This window comes from Chiloscyllium plagiosum, unplaced genomic scaffold, assembly GCF_037043375.1.
Source record: "Chiloscyllium plagiosum isolate Xiang-an unplaced genomic scaffold, Cpla_swu_hap1 HiC_scaffold_4, whole genome shotgun sequence".
Lineage (NCBI taxonomy): Eukaryota > Metazoa > Chordata > Chondrichthyes > Orectolobiformes > Hemiscylliidae > Chiloscyllium > Chiloscyllium plagiosum.
In genome coordinates this window covers 105,089,909-105,112,491 of record NW_028270142.1, presented here as the reverse complement: position 1 = coordinate 105,112,491, position 22,583 = coordinate 105,089,909, and the positions used below count along the sequence as shown (strand labels likewise).

The window sequence follows — 22,583 nt, the reverse complement described above, 5'->3', positions numbered from 1 at the left end:
TTTTGGAACATTAAATTCCCCAAGTGTTATGATTTTCACAACTTGCTGGCTTACACAATACAGATAGATACAAGAAAAAAAAGAGCAGTACGGTGGCACCGTGTTCACGGCACCAGGGTTCTACTCCTGCCTTGGTGACTGTTTGGAGTTTTCATGTTCTGCCCATGTTTGTGTGGGTTCCTGACAGGTACTCTGGTTTCCTCCCACAGTCCAAAGATTGCAGGTTAGGTGAATTGGCTATGTAAAATTGCCCTGTAGAGTCTGGGATAGAACAGAGGGCACAGAAAACATTACTGCACAGAACAGGCCCTTTGGCCCTCGATGTTGCACCGACCTATGGAATCATTCTGAAGCCCATCTAACCTACACTATTCCATTTTCATCCATATGTTTATCCAATGACCATTTAAATGCCCTTAAAGTTGGCGAGTCTACAAATGTTGCAGGCAGTGTTTCCATGCCCCTACTATTCTCTGACATCTGTCCTATATCTATCACCTCTCAATTTAAAGGTATGTCCCCTCATGCTCGCCATCACCATCCGAGGAAAAAGGCTCTCACTGTCCATCTATCTAACCCTCTGATTATCTTAAATGTCTCAATTGCCTGTCAACCTTCTTCACTCTAACAAAAACAGCCTCAAGTCCCTCAACCTTTCCTCATAGAACTTCCATCCTTCCTATAATGCTGTGACCAGAACTGTATGTAATACTCCAAGTGCTGTGCAGCTTCGATGGATTAGCCATGGTAAATGAAGGGTTACAGGCATAGAGTGAGAGAGTTGGTCTCTGTGTGATGCTTTTCAGAGGGTTGGTGTAGACCTGTTGGGCTCGGTGGCTTTTATCTGCACTGTAGCAATTCCATAATTCTATTTCTGCTTCACAGAGATAACCAGCAATGACCAATAATATGGTCAAGATTGCACGTGACTAACATTTGCACTTGAGACAGTTGAAAACTGTATGCATTTCACGTGTACTATGAGGACAGGTGACCAATCTGCATAGTGAAAGTGCATGATTGATGCAATTGCCCCATGAAGGGCTTTGTATTTCTCAGAAGTGGAGTTTGTATGTTGGGATGAAAAAATAATGACTGCATGTGACTTTAAGTATGATCACAGTATTTTCCAATTGCAGCTCACATTCCTGGCATCAATTGAACATAGAAGGCAATGCAGGTCACACTTGATAGTCACAGACTCAGTCGAGCAATCAAACACATTTCCAAATCTCCATGTTCCTCTTCCTGGCCAACCATTGCTACTGATCCTCCACACGTTAGCTGGAATTATGTCTACAGCTCTCATTATAAACTTTTAATTCTCGGTCCTACATTTTAGTCATGTCAACCATCATATTCCAAATTGGCCTACCTTGGCCAATTGGCTAAGGCCACAGTGGTGGTGATTTCTGGTACCCACAGTGTTCCGTAAATGCCCGTATACTATCATCTTCTCTCCCCATGTATGTTGAATTTCCTCCCTTCACATCCTTGTCCCCTCATCATCCTAGGTTCCTGCTTCCAATCCCCAGCAGTGAGTTATAGAGTCACAAAGTCATAAAATTGTACAGCACATAAACCAACCTTTTGGTCCAACTTGTCCTTGCCAACCAGATATCCTAAATTAACCTAGTCCCACTTGCCAGCATTTGGCCCATATACTGTATCCTGAAATCTTTCCTAGTCAAATACCCGTCCAGATGCCTTTTAAATGTAATTGTACCAGCTTCCACCACTTCCCTTGACAGGTTATTCTGTACACATACAACTGTCTGTGTTTGATTTTATAAACCTCTATAAGGTCACCGCTCAGCCTTCAACACTTCAGGGAAAATAGCACCAGCCTATTCAGCCTCTCCTAATAGCTCAAACCCTCCAATCCCAGCAATATCCTTGTGAATGTTTCTGAACCCTTTCAAGTTTAAATGACATGCCCCTTACTTTTCGATTGTGACCCCCGATTCTAGATGCTAAAGAGTGGAAATATCTGAGAGATTGTATAGCACTCCCTCCATAGCAGTAATATCTTTGCTGATAAAAGGAAATCAAAATGCACAGTACTTAAGGTGTGATCTAACCAAGCTCCCATACAATTGAAACAATTCAATTACCTCACTAAACCCTATAGTCAAATGCTTTTGTGATAAAAGTTAACATTCCATTAGCCTTCTTAGTAGCTTACTGCATTTGCATGTTAGCCTTCACTGATTTATCAACAAGGACACCAAAGTCTCTTTGTTTATCAACACTTGCCATTTTTTCACCACTTGAAAAAACTCTGGACAGTATATCTGTTCTTCCTACAGAAGTGGATAACCTCAAATTTTTTCCATATTATACTCTGTCATGTTCTTGCCCGATTACTGTGCCTGTCCAAGTCTGCCTAAAATCAATTTACATTTTTCTCACAGCACACATTTTTGATTAGCTTTTTTGCTGCAAGTTTTGAAATATTACTTTTAGTCCTCAAGTTCTAAATCATAGATAAATGGCTTCCAAGTACTGATCCTTGTAGTACCCTCCTAGTCACAGTCCACCAATGTGAGCACAAACCATTTAGAGTCATAGAGTCCTAGAATCATTCAGTACAGACATAGACCCTTTGGCCCAACTCATCTGCCCAGACCTGGCATCCTAATGTGACCCAGTCCCACTTGCTAGCCCTTGGCACACATCCCTCTCAACTCTTCCTATTCATATACCCATCTAGATACCTTTTACATGTTGTAATTGTACCACCAGTTCCTCTGGCAGCTTGTTCCGTACACGCACACTCCCTGCATGAAAAATTTGCCTCTCAGGTACTTTTTAAATCTTTCCCCTCTCCTTTAAATGTATACCCTCTAGTTTTATTCCTAATCTAACAGACAGATCCTCCACCTTACCCTGTTATCAGACGTCTCACTGACATTTTTTTGGAAAATGAGAAGACCTCGTTCACATTCTCCCTAAGTGTGGATCTCAAAACTGGACACCACCACTCCAGCTGAGGCAACAACTCCAGCTGAGGACAAAGTAGCATCTCACATACCTTGCTCTGATGTATAAGATGCTGCCAGAAAAGGTGCTGCAGATTTGATATTAGCTTCCTCAAGTAATGACTATTTGGAGCTTGCTGCCCCTTGCCCTGGACAGAATGGAAAACTCTGAGTTTTTTTTAGGCTAATCAAAAGTCATTTTCAACCAGTGTCACAGTAGGCCCTGAGCTCACCAGTCCTCACCAGGGCCTACTGTGACACTGGTTGAAAATGACTTTTGATTATCTTGGGCTCAGCTGACAGACACATTGGGCTCTGCTTCCAGGCTGCAGACTGTCTATGTGCCCGTCCTGTCCCATTGCCACAGCAGGCTTCCTGGCCCACACTCTCCCACCAGCTAGCCAATGGACCAGTTCTCCATTCTCTCCACCCCACAACAAAGAAGTATCTCCTGATAAGTTCCATTGACTTTCAGTAAACAGATCCTAGGACTAAATGTGGCATACCCCCGACCAATTGTAAAGACAGCCCTGACTGATGAGTGATCAGATGCCAGAGTGATCTCTGTGCAACTCCACACTTAACACAAATTCTGACTGTTTGTGCTAGACCTGCAGGACTGACCGTGGTCTCTTCCTTGGATTGCACTGATCTAGACCTCCCAATTCTAACTGCACTTACTGATCATTCCAAGCCCTGAACTAGGATTGGATTATACTAACTATAATTGGATCCCTTGACTTGCAACTACACCCTATAGACTTTGCGACATGGCCATTCGGTTGAAGCACATAGTGTGTTGGCTGGGTCGGCTGTATGTAAATACTGGTGTGTGTGATTAGCATAACAATGTGCTGTACTCCAACCTTGACTGACAATTGCTGACAACCATGACATGCTCCCTGGCTGTGTCTGCACTAAGCATCATGCCAAGACAGAAGTACCACAAGCCCATGGAGCATGTCCTGAGATGTTGATGCAAATGTCCAATGTGAATGGCTGATCAAAAGCTGAAGCCACCAGAGAACTGCTGACTTTCTCACAGGTGAGAGAATGAGAAATTGCATTTTAATAAGGTGGAGTTAGGTAATAAAGAAATGTTAGTATATGCTAATAATACAAATATGCCTCTCACTAGCCAGAACTGGCTTGCCCATAGAAAACAGAGGCTAGTGGTGGAAGGGTGGTTTTCAGGCTAATTGTTCTGCAGAGATCCAGACTGAGACCACTGCTGTTTGTGATGAGTGACTTAGAGGAAAATGTAGAAGGGTATGTTAGCAAGTTTGTAGACAATACAAAGATCGATGGAGTTGTGGATAGTGTAATAGGTTGTCAAAGGATACAATGGGATATAGGTCAGTTGCAGATATGGGTGAAGAAATTGCAGATGGAGTTTAATCCAGTTAAGTGTGACATGTTGCACTTTGAGAGATAAAATGTTAAGGAAAAACATACAGATAATGGCAGTGTGGAAACAGGCCATTTGGCTCAACAAGTCCACACCAATCCTTCGAAGAGTAACCCACCCAAACCCCTTCTCTATTAGTCTACATTTGCCCCTGACTAATGCACCTAACCTACATATACTTGAACACTATGGGCAATTTAACATGGCCAATTCACTTAATCTGCACACCTTTGGATTGTGGGAGGAAACACATGCACACACAGGGAGAAATGTGCAAACGCCACACAATCACCCGAGACTGGAATCAAACCCGGGTCCCAGGCACTGTGAGGCAGCAGAGCTAACCACTGAGCCACGGTGCCTAAAGATCTTGGGACTCAAGTCCATAGATCCTTGAAAGTGGTCACGCAAGTAGATAGGGTGGTAGAAAAAGGGGCATGGCATGCTTGCCTTTATCAGGGAATTTGAATACAAGAATCAAGATGTAACATTGCAGCTTTATAAGATTTTGGTTAGGTCACACTTAAAGTATATATTGTATTCAATTGTGGTTGCCACACTCCAGTAAAAATGGGGAGGCTTTGGATAGGGTGCAGAAGAGGTTTACCAGGATGCTGCCTAGATTAGAGGGTATAAGCGATAAGGAGAGACTAGAAAAACTCATTGTTTTCCTTTGAGTGTTGGAAGCTGAGGCGAGACTTGATAGAAGTCTGTAAAATTATGAGATGCATAGATAGGATTAATGGACAGAATCTTTTTCCCAGAGTTGAAATGTCCAATACTAGGGGGTATGCATTTAAGGTGAGAGGGGGAAAGTTCAAAGGTGACATGAGAGGCAAGATTTTTTTTACATAGAGTGGTATGAGTCTGGAATGCACTGCCGGGGTAGTGCTTGAGGCAAGTACAATTGCAAGTAATGGAGGAAAATGGACCAAGGACAGACAGAAGGGATTAGTTTCATTTGGTTTCATGTTTGGCACAATATCCTGTGCTGTACTGTTCTATGTTTTAATCTTGCCTCGCTGTTCAATACTTGTTTGAAAAATAGGACATTTTAATCTCAACATCGAGAATTTCTTGCTGAGCATTTCATGCAATTTTCCCAACCTTCTACCATCGCTAGCATTATGCAGGTTTAGGGAAGACTCAACCAATTGTATTCTATCACAATGTACTTTCTTACTTACCTTTGTACCATCAGCAAATTTGGCTACAATACCATGAGTCCCTTCATTTAAATCAACATAGAATGTAAATATTTGTGACCCTACTGATGCTCCAATAGTTACAGTTCAACAACCGAAAATACACTTCTTTCCTGACACTGTTTCCAACTTATTAGCCAAACCTCTATCCATGCAAATATATAATCCCCAACACCATGTGCTCTTTCCTTGTAACCTTTTTATGTGGCTCTTCAAATGCCTTTTGTAAATACAAATTCATTAATAAATCAGAATTCTTCAAGTACTTGATAGGGTAGATGCAGAAGGATAGTTTCCCCTTATGGGAAAATCTAGAACTGGGAGCATAACCTCAGAATAAGGGGTCACACATTTAAAATAGATGAGGTGGAATTTCTCTGAAGGTAGCGAATCCATTGAATTCCTGAAGTATATTTAAAGCTGAGGTAAACAAATTTTTTAAAAGTCACAGGATAAAGGGTTATGGCGAAAATGCAGGAAAATGGTGTTGAGGATTATCAGATCAGCCGTGATCTCATTAAATGGAGTAAATTCAATCGTTGAATCGCCTACTTCTGCTCCTCCGTCTTATGAAATGCAGCCTCCTTATATTGCTCTGTGGAGATTAGTTAGTTCAATAGCCTTGAGTACGATGCAAAATGGTGGCAAAAGTAGCTCCAATTCCTTTACCAGCTTCAGTAGTTAATGGTGGCCTGTCTCCTTACCTTACTCCATGCTTGTTGAATGGCACCCTCAAGCCACATACAACATTGTTTCTCTCTTTTCTACATTGTTTCTCTCTTTTCTAATGAAAAGTACCACCAATGGTCGAATGTTATAGTGCTCCTCTTCAGGCTTCAGGCATGATATTCCTTTCCTGAATACTTATGTTCTTTTTGCAGCATATGCAGATCTTTTCTGTTTTTCTCGCTAATTCTGCTGCTCCTGATTTTGGATTCTTAATAGTAAACTAGAAGCATTCCCAATCTATTACTGTAATGTTAAAGTGCAAGTGGGTGCCTTTTAAGTTAAATTAATCAGTAAACACCAATAAGTTCATCATAAAGTTAATTGTTATTCAGAATAACGATTGGAACATTGATTATTTAGAAAGGTGGTGATTTCAGTAAACTCTTAAAGACAAAAGTACATTTCTAATAAATGTATGCACTAGTTCTTCAAAAAAATGTTTTAAATCTTTCCATTATATGGTGTGCATGTGTGCTGATAAAATTGTTATAGAGTTAAAAATGAATTAAATTCAACCATATGTCTGTGAGGAGTCAAGATATTACATCAGATCATATGGACAGCAAAATGTATTTCATTCAATACTTAACAGTTATCAGAATAATTCTCAGTTGGACTGCCTAATGAAATATGTCAAAAACATTTACATCCTTGACACCCTGACAATCTAAAATATTTTGATCAGATTCTTTACTTTTAATCAACATTTCAAGGGCAGTATCTTGAGGAAGAGTGGTACTTATGATTTTTATTTTTGTCTAAAAATCACAAATAGTTTTCAACAGCAAGTTAACTTTTCACAACGTTTATTTGGGACAGCACTTGTGTGAAATATATACTCAATGTTTCCAAAGCAAAACACATCGAAAATGAAATGACAACAACATAAACATAGATAATGCATGATAAAGTTAAGGCTATTCAGCAATATGTGGTAACTTCAATTATATGTTGTAGTTAAACAGTACCTATTCTGTGGGGTGCTAATTGAACTCAAAGTTTCTGAAGGAATAATACAAGATTATCCTGTAAGGTTACCCTTATCGCTGATGTTGATATTCATACTTTTATCTTTGGTAGAAAGTTTTCTTTAATTTCCATCCAAACCAATCAGCCCTCACCTCTTGAATACATTAATTCACGTCGGAGTCCTGTTCTAATTCACAGATTTTTCACACAAAACGCAAGTGATCATTTGATATTCAGAAATCTGCAGAAAGCATATTAATAGATTACTCAAGATTGGAGATCACCACGGCTAAAGCCTCAAATTGTTCTCACTTATATTTTAGATCCGTGGATTGCAATCAAGAGCAAGTTCCCTTAAGATACAGGAGTATTAGAGACGATGGAACACTATCACTCTAACTAACTCAACACAAAAGGAGGAATATTAAACAAAGAATCTTCATACCTATCCATCTCAATTAGAGACTAGGTGGTGCATTGGTCAACAACGCAATCTTATGGGAGGAGAAGCTTTTCTCTTTTTTAAGAAGTAATGTAAGTTACTCTGTAGCATTTTCATGGTAATGCTTTAACAAGTGCAAATCATCAGCAGATACATTTAATGAAATACCAACATAAAGTTTCCCTTTAGTATTTTAATTGTACAAAATGTGCAATTGTGCAAGTTGGAGAAATACAGCAAATAACAAAATATAAAAATTTTTCCACAACAAAAGTATATCTGAAATTCAAAGAGCTCTGGTTTTGAAGCTATTCAAGTTGTGCCTGACAAAATTATAGCAACTCAATGCTTGCTCATTCAATTGGACATTGTTGAGCAATTCAGAGGTGAGTGTCAATTGCAAAAAATTGAAAATTTATGAAGCAAAACAAAAAGGATCTAGTATCACTCAAATATTGTGAACTTTGCATCTACACCATTCCTGAAATGCTCTTTATTCTCCAGAGAAGTCACAGGGTGCAAAAAACAAAATAGTGGTCATATTATGATCTTGCAAAACTTCATTTATGCAGGAGTTAAGCAAATATATAGAGAAGAAAATGCCAGAATAATGCAACATAGGGCATTTTAAAAAATACAAAATGTTAAATAACAATTTGATCAAGCTTCTGGAGGTTGTGCTTTAATTAAGAGGTCTGACCATTGCATTGTCCAGTGTTTATGTTCACTACCACTACGAAAAACTCCACATTATTTGGAGAGGACATAGAAAGGAGAAACATGACATATCGAAATGTGAATGAAATTATTATGAGGAAGGACTGGAACACGTTAAGCCTTAACCTTTGAAAGTAAAGAATTAACGAAGTCTTCACAGAGGTCAAAAACATTGTACAGTAAAGATAATTTTAAATTGGTATTGCAAATTGAAATAAATTGAACGTTGTGAAAATCTAAAACAAATGATCAGATTAGATTAGATTCCCTATAGTGTGGAAACAGGCCCTTTGGCCCAATAAGTCTACACCAACACTCCGAAGAGTAACCCACCCAGACCTGTTCCCCTCCCTATATTTACCCCTGACTACGGGCATTTTAGCATGGCCAATTCACCTGACCTGCACATCTTTGGATTGTGGGGGAAAACTGGAGCACCCGGAGGAAATCTACGCAGACATGGGGAGAATGTGCAAACTGCACACAGACAGTAGCCCAAGGCTGGAATCGAACCCAGGTCCCTGGCGCTGTGAGGCAGCTGAGCCACTGTGCCACCAACGTTAGTAAGAATTTAAGCAATGAAGAATTTGGAATAATACGACTCATCAATAGTGGGAGGAGGGAGGAGGCAAAAATTACAGGGATTTAATGCAGATAGATGCTATTCTGGAAAAATATAAAGTACAGGAAACTCACAAACTATGTAGCTATTCCTTGTTCTTGCCTTTTTATTTGCAGAAAATCCATTCTTTCATCATTGCTTGCATCTTTCAGTGAGTATTTACAGATGACTAAGTCATGGATTCTCTCCATTTATTTCATTTCTTAACAGATAACAGTTTCCTACATTTCTCCTGCAAATCTCCACAATAATCCTGTTAACCTGAGGGTCAAACAGTACAGACATTGTGAGATATAAATACTTACACTTATATTGGAGGATAGATAAACATATCCCATCACCACTATAGCCTCTATCTTTTCAGTACTGGTACTGAGAATATACAAAGTAATCAAGATACTGTAACTGACACAAAAACCAGTTATGCTATATCAGACATTTAAAAGTGTTTATCTTCTATCCAGAGCGTACTTCAATGTATCTTGCTGTCATAGCTTATAGTTATGCATGAGTTATTGTTAATAGCACTCATAGCAAATAGGTTTTCAGGCTTTAAGGTGACACTGCAATAGAATGTATAGCTTTAAAGAGCAAGTACACAGATGATGTGCCTTAAAGTGACTTTTTACTCCTTTGTATTGAGGACAAAAGTTTTAATTCTAAAATCTATGTTTTGAAAATATTCAACACCAAAATCTTACATGTTGAGAAAACATTGACAGGAATCAGAAAATAGTTATTGTATTTGATAATTAATTTAAGCAAATATCTTGTATAGTTTTAACGTGGTGGATATGTCTTCATGTGAGACCAGGGGTCCAATCACAAAACTTGAATCAAATTCCTATATTTTTCTTGAACATAATGACCACAAGACAGGATTCTGACTTCTACAGGATGTTTGCAGAGGAAAACAAAGAGCTAAAATAATAGGTGAAACAAATTACAATGGATGGGGAAACTAGTAAAAATGTCTCGACAGCCAAGCAGTTTTTGCCAATACTAGTCCAATAAAGATTTAAGTACAATAAAAGATGAGTCAGATTGGCATTGATGTTTTCAGGAAAGTTCATATATGTTTGATAATATACCAATCAAAATGATGCAACATGTACAACTGTTTCGGTGAAAGAATTTTAAACTCTTCAGGCAATTAGCTAAAGTGACACAATTTTAGACATCTGCATGGGAGAAATTCCAGTATGGTGTAGCATTTGAAATCAAGTAGTGCTCAGATCACTAGACATGACACAGAAAGGTATCTCATTAATCAATAAAATCAATACGGATGGTGATGATCAAAATATACAGGGTATACCTTGTTAAACTGTATCACAATATTCGATTTTCCCCAATACGGACCAGCACAAAATAGACAAATATATAGAAACAATGGCTCTCACCCTACAGTATTCAAAAAAAGTGAGGAAATCTTTTAAAAGAGACCTAAGGGGCAACGTTTTCACGCAAAGCTGGTGCGTGCATGGAATGAGCTGCGAGAGGAAGTGATGGAGGCTGGTACAATCACAACATTTAAAAGACATCTGGATGGGTATGTGAATAGGAAGGGTTTGCACAAATATGGGCCGGGTGCTGGCAGGTAGGACTAGATTAGGTTGGGATATCTGGTCGGCATGGACGAGTTGGACCAAAGGGTCTGTTTCTGTGCAGTACATCTCTATGACTTTAAATTGTGGATACAACAGTTATAATTTTTCAGGGTTCCCTAGATTCAGAAATTATGCATTCGGATTAGTCAAGTGCAAATGTCACTTTGTTATTTAAGAGGATAAGAGAAATAAGGCAATTGAAGACCCATCAGTTCAATATCAGATGTCATAGTAGCATACAGTATAGAAGAGAACTTTAACCCACCGAGTTTGTACCTATGGAAAACATTAAAGCAGCTGGAAGTGAGTCAGCATGGCTTGATGATGGACTGGCCAGCAGAAAAGTTTAACGGGTCTTTGATGCAGTTTCTCAAAATGGTCCCAAAGCAGACAGACTTCTCAAACCCTTACAAAAGAGGGACTGGACAATTCCCTTATGGTAAACAAATCAAGCAATGCAGTAGGAGCTGACCAGAATTCCTGAAGAACATCAGTTCACAGGAAAGAGGCAGCTAGAAAAGCTGTTTACCAACATCCACAGCTTGGTCAAGGCAACTGTTCAACAATCTATATAGCTACTGTCCCATTGCTCTGCATTCAATAGCATAAGGTCCCAAGCATCCCTTGATACACAGATTGAGTTCTGCTCTTGAAACAGCAATCTCCCCCTCCCACAGCAGGCGGATTTTCACACGAATCATAGAATCCGTACAGTGCAGAAAGAAGCCATTTGTCCCATCAAGTCTGCACTGACTCTCCAAAGAGCATCCTACTCAAACCCATGATAACCCTATAATACCCCATTTCCCATGGCCAATCCACCTAACCTGCACATCTTTGTGCTGTGGGAGAAAGCCAAAGCACCCGGAGGAAACCCACAAAGATACAGGGAGAATGGGCAAACTCTGCACAGTTACCCAAGGCTGGAATTGAACCCAGGTCCCAGGTGAGGCAGAAATGTTAATTACTGAGCCACTGTGCTGCTCACTCAAGTCACAACTGCTCTAAGTAGGTCCTAACACTGACTTCACATACTGAGGCCAGTTTCTAGAAAGGGCTGAAGATAGGAACTGCTTTGTTAATTTATCCTGTTGTGAAATTCTCCAAAGTCATCTGCTGTGATTGTAGTTAATTAACTCCACGATCAGCAAATGAGAAATAGAACACAGGGAGCAGCTCAGGTTCTCTGCCTGAGTCTGACCATCCATGTCATACCACTGTCCACAGACTGAATTCCTGTCCCCAAAAGATCCGTTCCTGTTGGCATTACAACCATTCACATTGCGTCAGCTGATGCTGATGCTGCTGAATGAATTATTAACCTCAACATCAAACTATAACTACTTCACTAGATAGATAAATACTAACCATATATTGGGGTCTTAAGTTTTCCAGAAATTAATAACTTACATGAAAGAACAGAGTTATGTATCCAAGTTTTCATATGACACTAAATTAAGAGGTGGAAATGTGTTGCTGGAAAAGCGCAGCAAGTCAGGCAGCATCCAGGGAACAGGAGAATCGACGTTTCGGGCATAAGCCCTTCCTCAGGAATGAGGAAAGTTTGTCCAGCAGGCTAAGATAAAAGGTAGGGAGGAGGGACTTGGGGGAGGGGCGACGGAAATGTGATAGGTGGAGAGAGGTCAAGGTGAGGTGAAAGGTCAGACTGGGGTGGGGGCGGAGAGGTCGGGAAGAAGATTGCAGGTTAGGAAGGCGGTGCTGAATTTGATGGATTTGACTGAGACAGGGTGGGGGGAGGGGAAATGAGGAAACTGGTGAAATCCGAGTTCATCCCTTGTGGTTGGAGGGTTCCTAGGCGGAAGATATGGCGTTCTTCCTCCAACCGTCGTTTGTTGTGGTCTGACGATGGAGGAGTCCAAAGACCTGCATATCCTTGGTGGAGTGGGAGGGGGAATTGAAATGTTGAGCTACAGGGTGGTTGGGTTGGTTGGTCCGGATGTCCCAGAGGTGTTCTCTGAAACGCTCCGCAAGTAGCCGGCCTGTCTCCCCAATATAGAGGAGGCCACATCGGGTGCAGAGGATGCAATAGATGATGTGTGTGGAGGTGCAGGTGAATCTGTGGCGGATATGGAAGTTCACCAGTTTCCTCATTTCCCCTCCCCCCACCCTGTCTCAGTCAAATCCATCGAATTCAGCACCGCCTTCCTAACCTGCAATCTTCTTCCCGACCTCTCCGCCCCCACCCCAGTCTGACCTTTCACCCTCACCTTGACCTCTTTCCACCTATCACATTTCCAACGCCCCTCTCCCAAGTCCCTCCTCCCTACCTTTTATCTTAGCCTGCTGGACAAACTTTCCTCATTCCTGAGGAAGGGCTTATGCCCGAAACGTCGATTCTCCTGTTCCCTGGATGCTGCCTGACCTGCTGCGCTTTTCCAGCAACACATTTCCAGCTCTGATCTCCAGCATCTGCAGACCTCACTTTCTCCTCACTAAATTAAGAGGCACAATTGTATTGATTGGAGGAGGCAATTACGAAAGGACATTGAGAAAATAAATGAGATAGCTAAGCTGCAGTGAAGTATGAAGTCATTGCCTTATAAAAATTAGACAGAAATATTTTCTACTTAAGAGAAAAACTTAGAGCTTTGGACAAACAAACACTTAGATATTTGTATACACAAATCATTAAAAGATAGGACAAAGACAGAAAGGGTATCATGAAGGTAAATAGAATGAATGTTACTTTATCCAAAAGGGACTGAAATATACTGCAAAGGAAGTCAAGCTTCAATTATATAGAAATTTAATCAGACTTCATCTGGTGTACCTCATTCATGGAAATGTAATGGGACTGCGAATGAGGCAGGTAAGAGACTAGAGCACAGCAGCTTTAGCTTTTGCAACTGTCGAACAGCTTTGAAGTTCGTTTAGCTTGTCTGGATGAGTACAAGGTCAGCAGGGAAGATTAGCTAACTGGCCATGGCAACACGGTACAGGAAGCCATTGAAATGGGGGAGGAAAAGGAACGTTGTGGTAGTTGGAGGATATTACAGTCAGAAGATTGACACTACAGCATGAATCCAGATGACTGTGTTGCCTTCCCAGTGTTAGGGTTTGGGACATTTACTCAGTGCGGGCGAGAAGCATGCAACGGGAGGGGAAGGATCTAGTCAGTGAAGTTCACATGGATATTAATAGCAGAGGCAGATCGAAGAAAATGCTCTGCATTCGTATGAGAAGCTAGGCAGCAAATTAAGAAGCAGAAACTCAAAGGAAATAATCTCTGCATTATCAGGCACAAAACTGGCATAGGGCAAATCAGATTAGAGTGAAGAAAGCACAACTCAAAGATGGTGTGGAAGAAATGGCAAGTGGAAACTGTATGGTTGAACTATCTCCACCTGGACCATGCTGGTCTCATGACCCTCAAGTAAAGAGAATTTTAAACTAGAGAGTGGGGGCAAGACATTAAATTCAGGAATATGTGGTAAATTAAAAATAAGCCAAAAGGTATTAATATGGAATGAAAAAATCAGACCAGGAAAAGAGAGTACAAATCTAAGAGTAAAACAACAGATAAGACGAGCGAATACAAAAAAACTGCAAGGAATAAAAGGGATAAAATCTAAGTCTCTATATTTGAAAGCACATTGCATTTGAAACAAAATAGATGAACTGACAGTGCAAATAGGAATAAATAAGTACGAGCTGGTAGCCATTTACAAAGACATAGCTGCAGGATAACATGGACTGAATACTGAAAAGCATAAGACGTTTAAGAAGGATGGAAAGCAAGGAAAAGTTGGAAGGGTAGCTCTGTTAACAGTCGTACTAGCACAATTGAGAGAGATAACCTAAGTTCAGGAAATGAAAATGTAGAAACAATTTGAGTAGAAATGAAAAAGAATAAAAGCAGTCACTTGTGGAGTACAGAATCCTTAACAGTGACGGTACACTAGTTTGGAGCATAAAGTAAGAAATACAGGGTGCTTGTCAGAAAGGCACGGTATTAATAATGGGAGATTTCAATCCATTTATATGCTGAGAAAACCAGATGGGCCAAGACAACCTGCTTGACGACTTCACAGAATGGTTTTGGGATAGTTTCTGAGAACAATATCTTCTGTATCTAAACATAGAGCATGATATGATACTGTGGAAAGAGAAAGGATTCATTACCTCAGAGTGAAGGTGGCCCAAGTAGCAGCAACCATAAAATGATTGGGTTTTACATTCAAATTGAAGGGGAGAGGAACGGGTCTGAGACTATTTTGTTAAATCTAATTAAGGGCAATTATGAGAGCGTGAAAACAGAGCTGGCTAAAGTAAATTGCCAAATTAGAATAAGGACTATGTCAAAGGAGACGCAGTGGCAAATATCTAAGGGGATATTTTAGAATATACAAAAATTCCAACAAGTAAAGAAAATTCCTCAGAACAGACCCACTATCCACTAGTTAGCTAGAAAGGTTAAAGATAGTATCAAATGTTCAGAAAAAGCATATAACTGTGCAAAGAGGGGTGGAAGTTCAGGAGACTGGGCAGAAACAGCTATAAACCGTGAAATAAAAAGCAATATGGAAATCACAATCACCAAAATGTGATACTGAGTAAATTGTTGTACTTGAGGGGCTGACAAGTGCCTGATGAACTTCATCATAGGATAATAAATAAGTGACTACACTATATTGAGGCATTGGTTTTAAATTTCCACAACTATTTAAATGTGAGGAAGTTTCTTTTAGATTGGAAGTAGGAAAATGTAAGAAAGGCTGGATAAAATCAATTTGTTTTCTTTAGAGCATAGAAGGCTGAAAGGGGACTTGATTGAGATGTCTGCAATTATGAAGAACTGTTCCTCTTACTTGAAGGGTCAATAACAAAGGGGCATAATTTACGTTAAAAGGCAGAACATTTAAAGAGGATTTGTAAGAAAATGGTTTTTTCACTCAGAGAGTGGTGGGAATGTGGAATGCACTGCCTGTGAGGGTAGTTGAGGCAGGAAACCTTACAACCTTTAGCACATGAAATGTTATAATATTCAAGGCTATGGGTCAAGTCGGATTAGTGTAGATTTAGAGTAGTTTTTTTTAGTTGGAGCCAGCTTGATAGGCCAAAGAGTGTCTTTTGTACTGTATGATTTCCTGATTCTAGGATATTCTCTAAATTGTGAGAAATTATAGAGCTCCAAGACGAATTGAGATCTGGTCTGCTGTGACATGACTTGCAAGAGATTAGTATGTAGGTACAGCAAGTAATTAGGAAATCTAACAGAATATTGTATTTAATTGCAAAGAGAACGGAATTCAAAAGTAGGGAGATTACGCATCTGTTATACAGGACGCTGGTGTTACAACATCTAGAGTACTATATACAATGTTGGTGTCACTTGATTTGAGGACGTATGTTAATGCTGAGGAAGCAGTTCAGAGAAGGTTTACCAGAGACTATCTGGAATGTTTCCTTTACGAGGAAAGGCTGGACAGGCTAGGCTTGTACTTGCTAGAGATTAGAATAGTAAGGGGCGACTTCATTGCAACCTATAACATTCTGAGGGATCTTGATGGAGTAGATGCAGAGAGGATTCTTCCTGTTATGAGAGTATCTAGAACTAGGGATCAATGTTACAAAATAAAGGGTCACAAATTTTAAATAGAAATGAGGTGAAATGCTTTTTTCTCAGAGGGTCAAATCAGTTTTTGGAACTCACTTTGTGAAAAGGTGGTGGAGGCAGAGCCTGGATATTTTTAAGGCAAAGCATAAATACTTGTTAAGCAAGGGGTTGAAAGGTGACCAGCAGTCAGTGGGTATATGGAACTGTGGTTACAATCAGATGTTTACAATAGTGGAATAGGATCGAGAGGTGGAAAGGCCTTCATCTGCTCCTTGCTTATATTTTTAAATTAGTTTTGAACAGTGCGCTTCAGAAATGATACACTGGTCTTGCAGAGAGTACACATAGAAAGCCACCAAAATTATACTAGGGCTTAGGGATTAAACTGTGAAATCAGGTTGCACAGACATGGCTTGTATTTAAGGTATTTGAATGGTAAACAGATAGAAAGGCACAAAGACATAGTATTTCCACTGGCTTGGGAATCCAGAAAAAGAGAACAATTTTAAAATTAATGAAATAATGAAGCATCTCTTCCCCACATCAAGGATTGTGGAAACTTTTGAACTCTATCTTCCATACAATACGGACGTTGTGACAACTGAAATTTTCAAGATATTTTATTAAATAAAGGAGTCACAACAGGTGCACCAAAATGGATACCTTTAATTGGGTTACAAAAGAACCAAGATCTATTTGAACTGTAGAACATGGTGGAGAGGATGAATCATCTATTCCTACCCCAGATACTGTTGCATACACCTTGCTATTTGTTTAATGCATTATGTTTAACCTACTCACCATTATCAGCCAAATCCCCTTTTTAACTTCTTACCATCACATAAATTAACTATAAAACTACTGTATACAGTAGTGCTCTTTGCTAAGTTCTTTGGCAGTTGAAATAAAAGCATGTTTGTTACAATCGAACAAATGGTTAACAAAGATTTCTTTTCCTAACCCTTCTAATCCCAGCCCTAAATGTGTTCCAACACTAAAGTATCCTGCAAATTTCTGAGTCAGGCTGCTGATCAAACTGGTTTTGTGTTGCACACCATGCCCATGTGGAACTGGTTTGAAACTGTTCAAACACATTTACAACAGAATACAGAGATATTTACCTCTTCAACCTGGACTAGATTTCAGCACATATCCTCGAGATTAATGTCTAACCTACAGAAAAACCGCTTTTCACTTACAAATTATTATATTTTTTAAAAGTGAATTTTTGACACATTCCATCTTTATATCACTGGAATGGCTTAGGCAAGTCACTTCTTTCCCAATTTTGTAACTTCAATGGTAATCTTCCCAAAATGGGTCTAATAAATTGAGTCATAAGTTAGACCATAAATAAGAATATAAACAGCAGCAAAATATATCACGAGCAGTATTTGAGTAATCTTGAAGTGCAGATGCCTTCTTTCAATTCTTCTCGGTTTCTTTCCTCACCTGATGTCCTGGAGCATGGCTCATGACACCAGGCATGTGGGCTCAAAACATACTTTTCCAAAATAAAGGGAATAGAGGATCAATCTTCAACTCTGTTTATCACTATTTAGAAATCAAGGTTTACTTACAACTTAAAACTAAAGGTTTAACTGTGCACCTGCTAACAATTCAATGACATGAAAACCATTCATATTTTACAAAGAAAAAAGTTAGTTTACTGTACACGTGCACTGCACGAATGTTAAACCAAATTCTACTGAAGGACGTTCCCTTTTCCACTTACCAAGCGGGTAATTTAAGAAAAACTAACATAACTTCTACCAATTTTTAGTAAGGCCTCAAAGACTTAACATTAAGGTCCTGCTTCTTTGTGTGCCTGTAACCAAAAATAGTGAAGTAAAGTACCAACAGTAATACTTTCACAGAAATGTTTAAACTGACATCTGAACAAAGCATGTATAATAAATGTACACTATATCTGAGTGTGCTTAAGCTCCATCTAGAGTGCAGAGCTTTATAAGACAATGTGAACCTCAGGGTGGTCAGTTCCTTTTACAAACAAGTAAATACAATAACTTTCTGCAGCAAATTAACTGATATGGATGAACCTATTTCATCCTGCTGCAAGTTTTTGTTTTAGACCTCCATTCTGAACAACACCCATGGCTGAGTACAAAACAAAAGCTTCGCCCTCTTCTCATTTCAGAATAATTTGTAAAAATAAGTTAAAAAAAAACCCAAATGTATTTATATGCTTTTAAAAGTTCCATTTAAAAGGCTGTCTGTAAAATGGGACATTACTTAACATAAGCATTAAATATACACAACATTAACAAAGACCGTAATTGGAAAGGCTTTGAACCTCACTAGTACTGAAATGATATCAGTGTGTTGACTCTGTATACACGATATGATCTATTCCAATAAACACGAGTGAAATAGTTGATATATGGGGAATAGTCCAGCTTAATTTCATGGCAAAATCGCCCATACAGAGAAAATGCATAGTTTGTGTCAGTCTCTCCTTCATTATAAAGTATCTGGAAAAGAAAAAGAAACAAACTGAAGTTGCAGTTGCTAACATTAAACTGTCATTTTAATAAACAAAGTATCTGCATTCTATTCCCATACTCCACTCAAAACTTTACAAAGTGAAATGTATCTATAACCTAGCTACAAATCCTGTGACTTATGGCATCTTTCAAACTTTAAATCTTACCAAATCATTGTCATCAGAAAAGGTTGACGCTGAGCATGCAATTCTTAAGTCTGAACGTTTGTGTATGTTGAGGGTAAGAGTGTTCCCATCAAAGACCATTGTGGAATATCACACATCACATTTTTCAATTCAAGAAACTTCCCATAACCTTTGTTTTCTGTTGTCCAAACAATTGCCCAAAACAAATAGAGTATCTTATAGCAAAATTCTTCATTTATGCAACACGTTCATGTCCTCAGAACATTGGCCTGAGCCTTTGGATTGCTGTCCAATGCTAATACCATTGCGCCACCCCCTTCCCCTGCTAAATGCTAGTGCTAAAAAAGCTTTAGAGGCGTAGTTGTCACTAGTATTTGGGCGACTGGGAGTTATCTACAGACCCCCAAACAGTAGTCTGGATGTCGGATGTAAGTTAAATCAGGAGCTGAAATTGGCCTGTTGCAAAGATGTAACGACAGTTGTTATGGGGGATTTCAACATGCAGGTAGACTGGGAGAATAAGGATGGTATTGGACCTCAAGAAAGAGACTTTGTGGAGTGCCTCAGAGATGGATTCTTAGAACAGCTGGTGCTGGAGCCGACCAGGGAGAAGGCAATTCTGGATCTGGTATTGTGCAACGAACCAGAATTGGTCAGGGACCTCGAAGTGAAGGAGCCATTGGGAAGTAGTGACCATAATACAATAAGCTTCAATCTGCAATTTGAGAGGGAGAGGGTACAATCAGAAGTGACAATATTTCTGTAGAATAAAGGGAATTATGGAGCTATGAGGGAGGAGCTGGCCAAAGTTCAATGGTGCAATACCTAGCAGGGATGACAGTGGAGGAACAATGGGGGATATTTCTGTGTATAATGCAGAAGTTGCAGGATCAGTTCATTCCAAAAAGGAAGAAAGATCCTAGGAGGAGGCATGGGTGGCGGTAGCTGATGAGGGAAGTTAAGAAACATATAAAGTTAAAAGAGAAAAAGTATAACATAGCAAAGATAAGTGGGAAAATGGAGGACTGGGAAGCTTTTAAAGAACAACAGAGGATTACCAAGAAGGAAATACGCAGAGAAAAAATAAGGTACGAAGGTAAGCGGCCAATAACATAAAGGAGGATAGTAAAGGTTTTTTTAGGTATGTGAAAGGCAAAAAATGGTTAAGACTAAAATTGAAGACAGAAACAGGGGAATATATTACGGAGAACAAAGAAATGGCAGAAGAATTAAATTGGTACTTCAGATCTGTGTTCACTGGGGAACACACAAGCAATCTCCCTGAGGTAAGTGGCTGAAGGACCTGAACTTCAGGGAACTTATGTTTGCCAGGAATTGGTGTTGGAGAGACTGTTAGGTCTGAAGGTTGATAAGTCCCCGGGGCCTGATGGTCTACATCCCAGGGTACTGAAGGAGGTGGCTCGAAAAATCGTGGATGCATTGGTGATTATTTTCCAGAGATCGATAGATTCGGGATCAGTTCCTGCGAATTGGGGGATGGCTAATGTTGTACCACTTTTTGAGAAAGGTGGGAGAGAGAAAGCAGGAAATTATAGACCAGTTAGTCTGACCTCAGTGGTGGGAAAGATGCTGGTGTCTATTATAAAGGATGAAATTACGACACATCTGGATAGTAGTAACAGGATAGGTCAGAGTCAGCATGGATTTATGAAGGGGAAATCATGCTTGACTAATCTTCTGGAATTTTTTGAGAATGTAAGTCTGAAGATGGATGAGGGAGATCCAGTAGATGTAGTGTACCTGGACTTTCAGAAAGCTTTTGATAAAGTCCCACATAGGAGGTTAGTGAGCAAAATTAGAGCGCATAGTATTGGGGGCAAAGTACTAACTTGGATTGAAAGTTGGTTGGCTGACAGGAAACAAAGAGTAGTGATAAATGGCTCCATTTCGGAATGGCATGCAGTGACCAGTGGGGTACCGCAGGGATCAGTGCTGGGACCGCAGCTTTTTACAATATATGTTAATGATATAGAAGATGGTATTATTAATAACATTAGCAAATTTGCTGATGATACTAAGCTGGGTGGCAGGGTGAAATGTGATGAGGATGTTAGGAGATTACAGGGTGACCTGGACAAGTTAGGTGAGTGGTCAGATACATGGCAGATGCAGTTTAATGTGTATGGTTATCCACTTTGGAATGTGGAATCAATTTAGGTAAAGGGCAGTACAGAGAGATCTGGGTGTTCTTGTACACCAGTCAATGAAGGTAAGCATGCAGGTATAGCAGGTAGTGAAGAAGGCTAAAGCATGCTGGCCTTCATAACAAGAGGGATTAAGTATAGATGCAAAGAGGTTCTTCTGCAGCTGTACATGGCCCTGGTGAGACCACACCTGGAGTACTGTGTGGAGTTCTGGTCTCCAAATTTGAGGAGTGCAACGTAGGTTCACGAGGTCAATTCCTGGAATGGTGGGATTACCTTACACTGAAAGATTGGACCGATTGGGCTTGTATACCCTTGAGTTTAGAAGACTGAGAGGGGATCTGATTGAGACATATAAGATTATTAAAGGATTGAACACTCTGCAGGCAGGAAACATGTTTCTGCTGATGGGTGAGTACCGAACCAGAGAACACAGCTTAAAAATACGGGGTAGACCATTTAGGACTGAAATGAGGAGAAACTTCTTCACCCAGAGAGTGGTGTCTGTGTGGAATGCTCTGCCCCAGAGGGCAGTGGAGGCCCAGTTTCTGGGTTCATTTAAGAAAGAGTTGGATAGAGCTCTCAAGGATAGTGGAAGCAAGGGTTATGGAGATAAGGCAGGAACAGGATACTGATTAAGGATGATCAGCCATGATCATATTGAATGGTGGTGCAGGCTCGAAGGGCAGAATGGCCTACTCCTGCACCTATTGTCTACTGTCTATTATAGTATTTAAAGTTTTGTATTTAAAACAATAACTAATTAAAAATGCTAATAAAGCATTAGCATTTATTTCTAGCAACACAGAATTACAAAACAGACAAATTATGTTAAACTTGTACAGGACTCCAGTATGGCTTTGACTGGTATGCAGTCTATTATCAAAAAGACAGAGAAATGTTGGCACGAGGTCAGGAAGGATTTATGCTAATGGTATCAGAAATGAGATGATAACTATCAAAAATATTCAATAGCTTAGGGCTCTTTTCTTTACAATAAAGAAGACTCAGCAATGTAGAGAATGGGTGAAATTTCCTGGCCCACCTATAGCCTTCTGAAAAGTAGATAGGGTAAATTAATTGAGCATGAGGCAAAAAAAATCACTTTCCCAACATCAGGTTAAACATTTTCTGTTAAGTTCCAAGAACTTTTCAGGTGAGTTGGGTTATGACCTATTTTGCATTCATTAGCCAGTCATGAATATTCACCAACACCCCAGGCCACTGCTATTACATTCACAAGCACAATTTTGTTAGCCAAAAATTCTAAGTGTTTCTCTTTACAAATCCAATTATATTTATGAGGTGTGAATCTCTATTGAGTAGAAATCTTTTTGGTTATTTGGATGCTTCATAAATCAAACCTATTCATTGTGCAAATACTTCTTGTTAGGAGTGAAATTTCTGCATGGTGCTTAGGTCATAAGAAGTCTCAGTCATACAGTCTGGCCTATTATCACTAAGTGCTCACAGTATAATGGATGAAGTCTGACTGAGTAAGCAAGCC

General features: G+C 39.6%; 1 protein-coding gene across 2 annotated transcripts in view; it reads right to left on the bottom strand.

Moving 5' to 3' along the window:
- Positions 1–16,863: 16,863 nt before the first annotated feature.
- Positions 16,864–22,583, bottom strand: part of LOC122548984 (putative C-mannosyltransferase DPY19L4) — a 100,544-nt gene continuing 94,824 nt past the window's right edge. For both annotated transcript variants that reach the window (XM_043688044.2, XM_043688045.2), the window contains exon 19: positions 16,864–18,753. In XM_043688044.2, the coding sequence (XP_043543979.2) occupies positions 18,580–18,753 (174 nt within the window). In that variant the 3' untranslated portion in view covers positions 16,864–18,579. The remainder of the gene's footprint in view (positions 18,754–22,583) is intronic.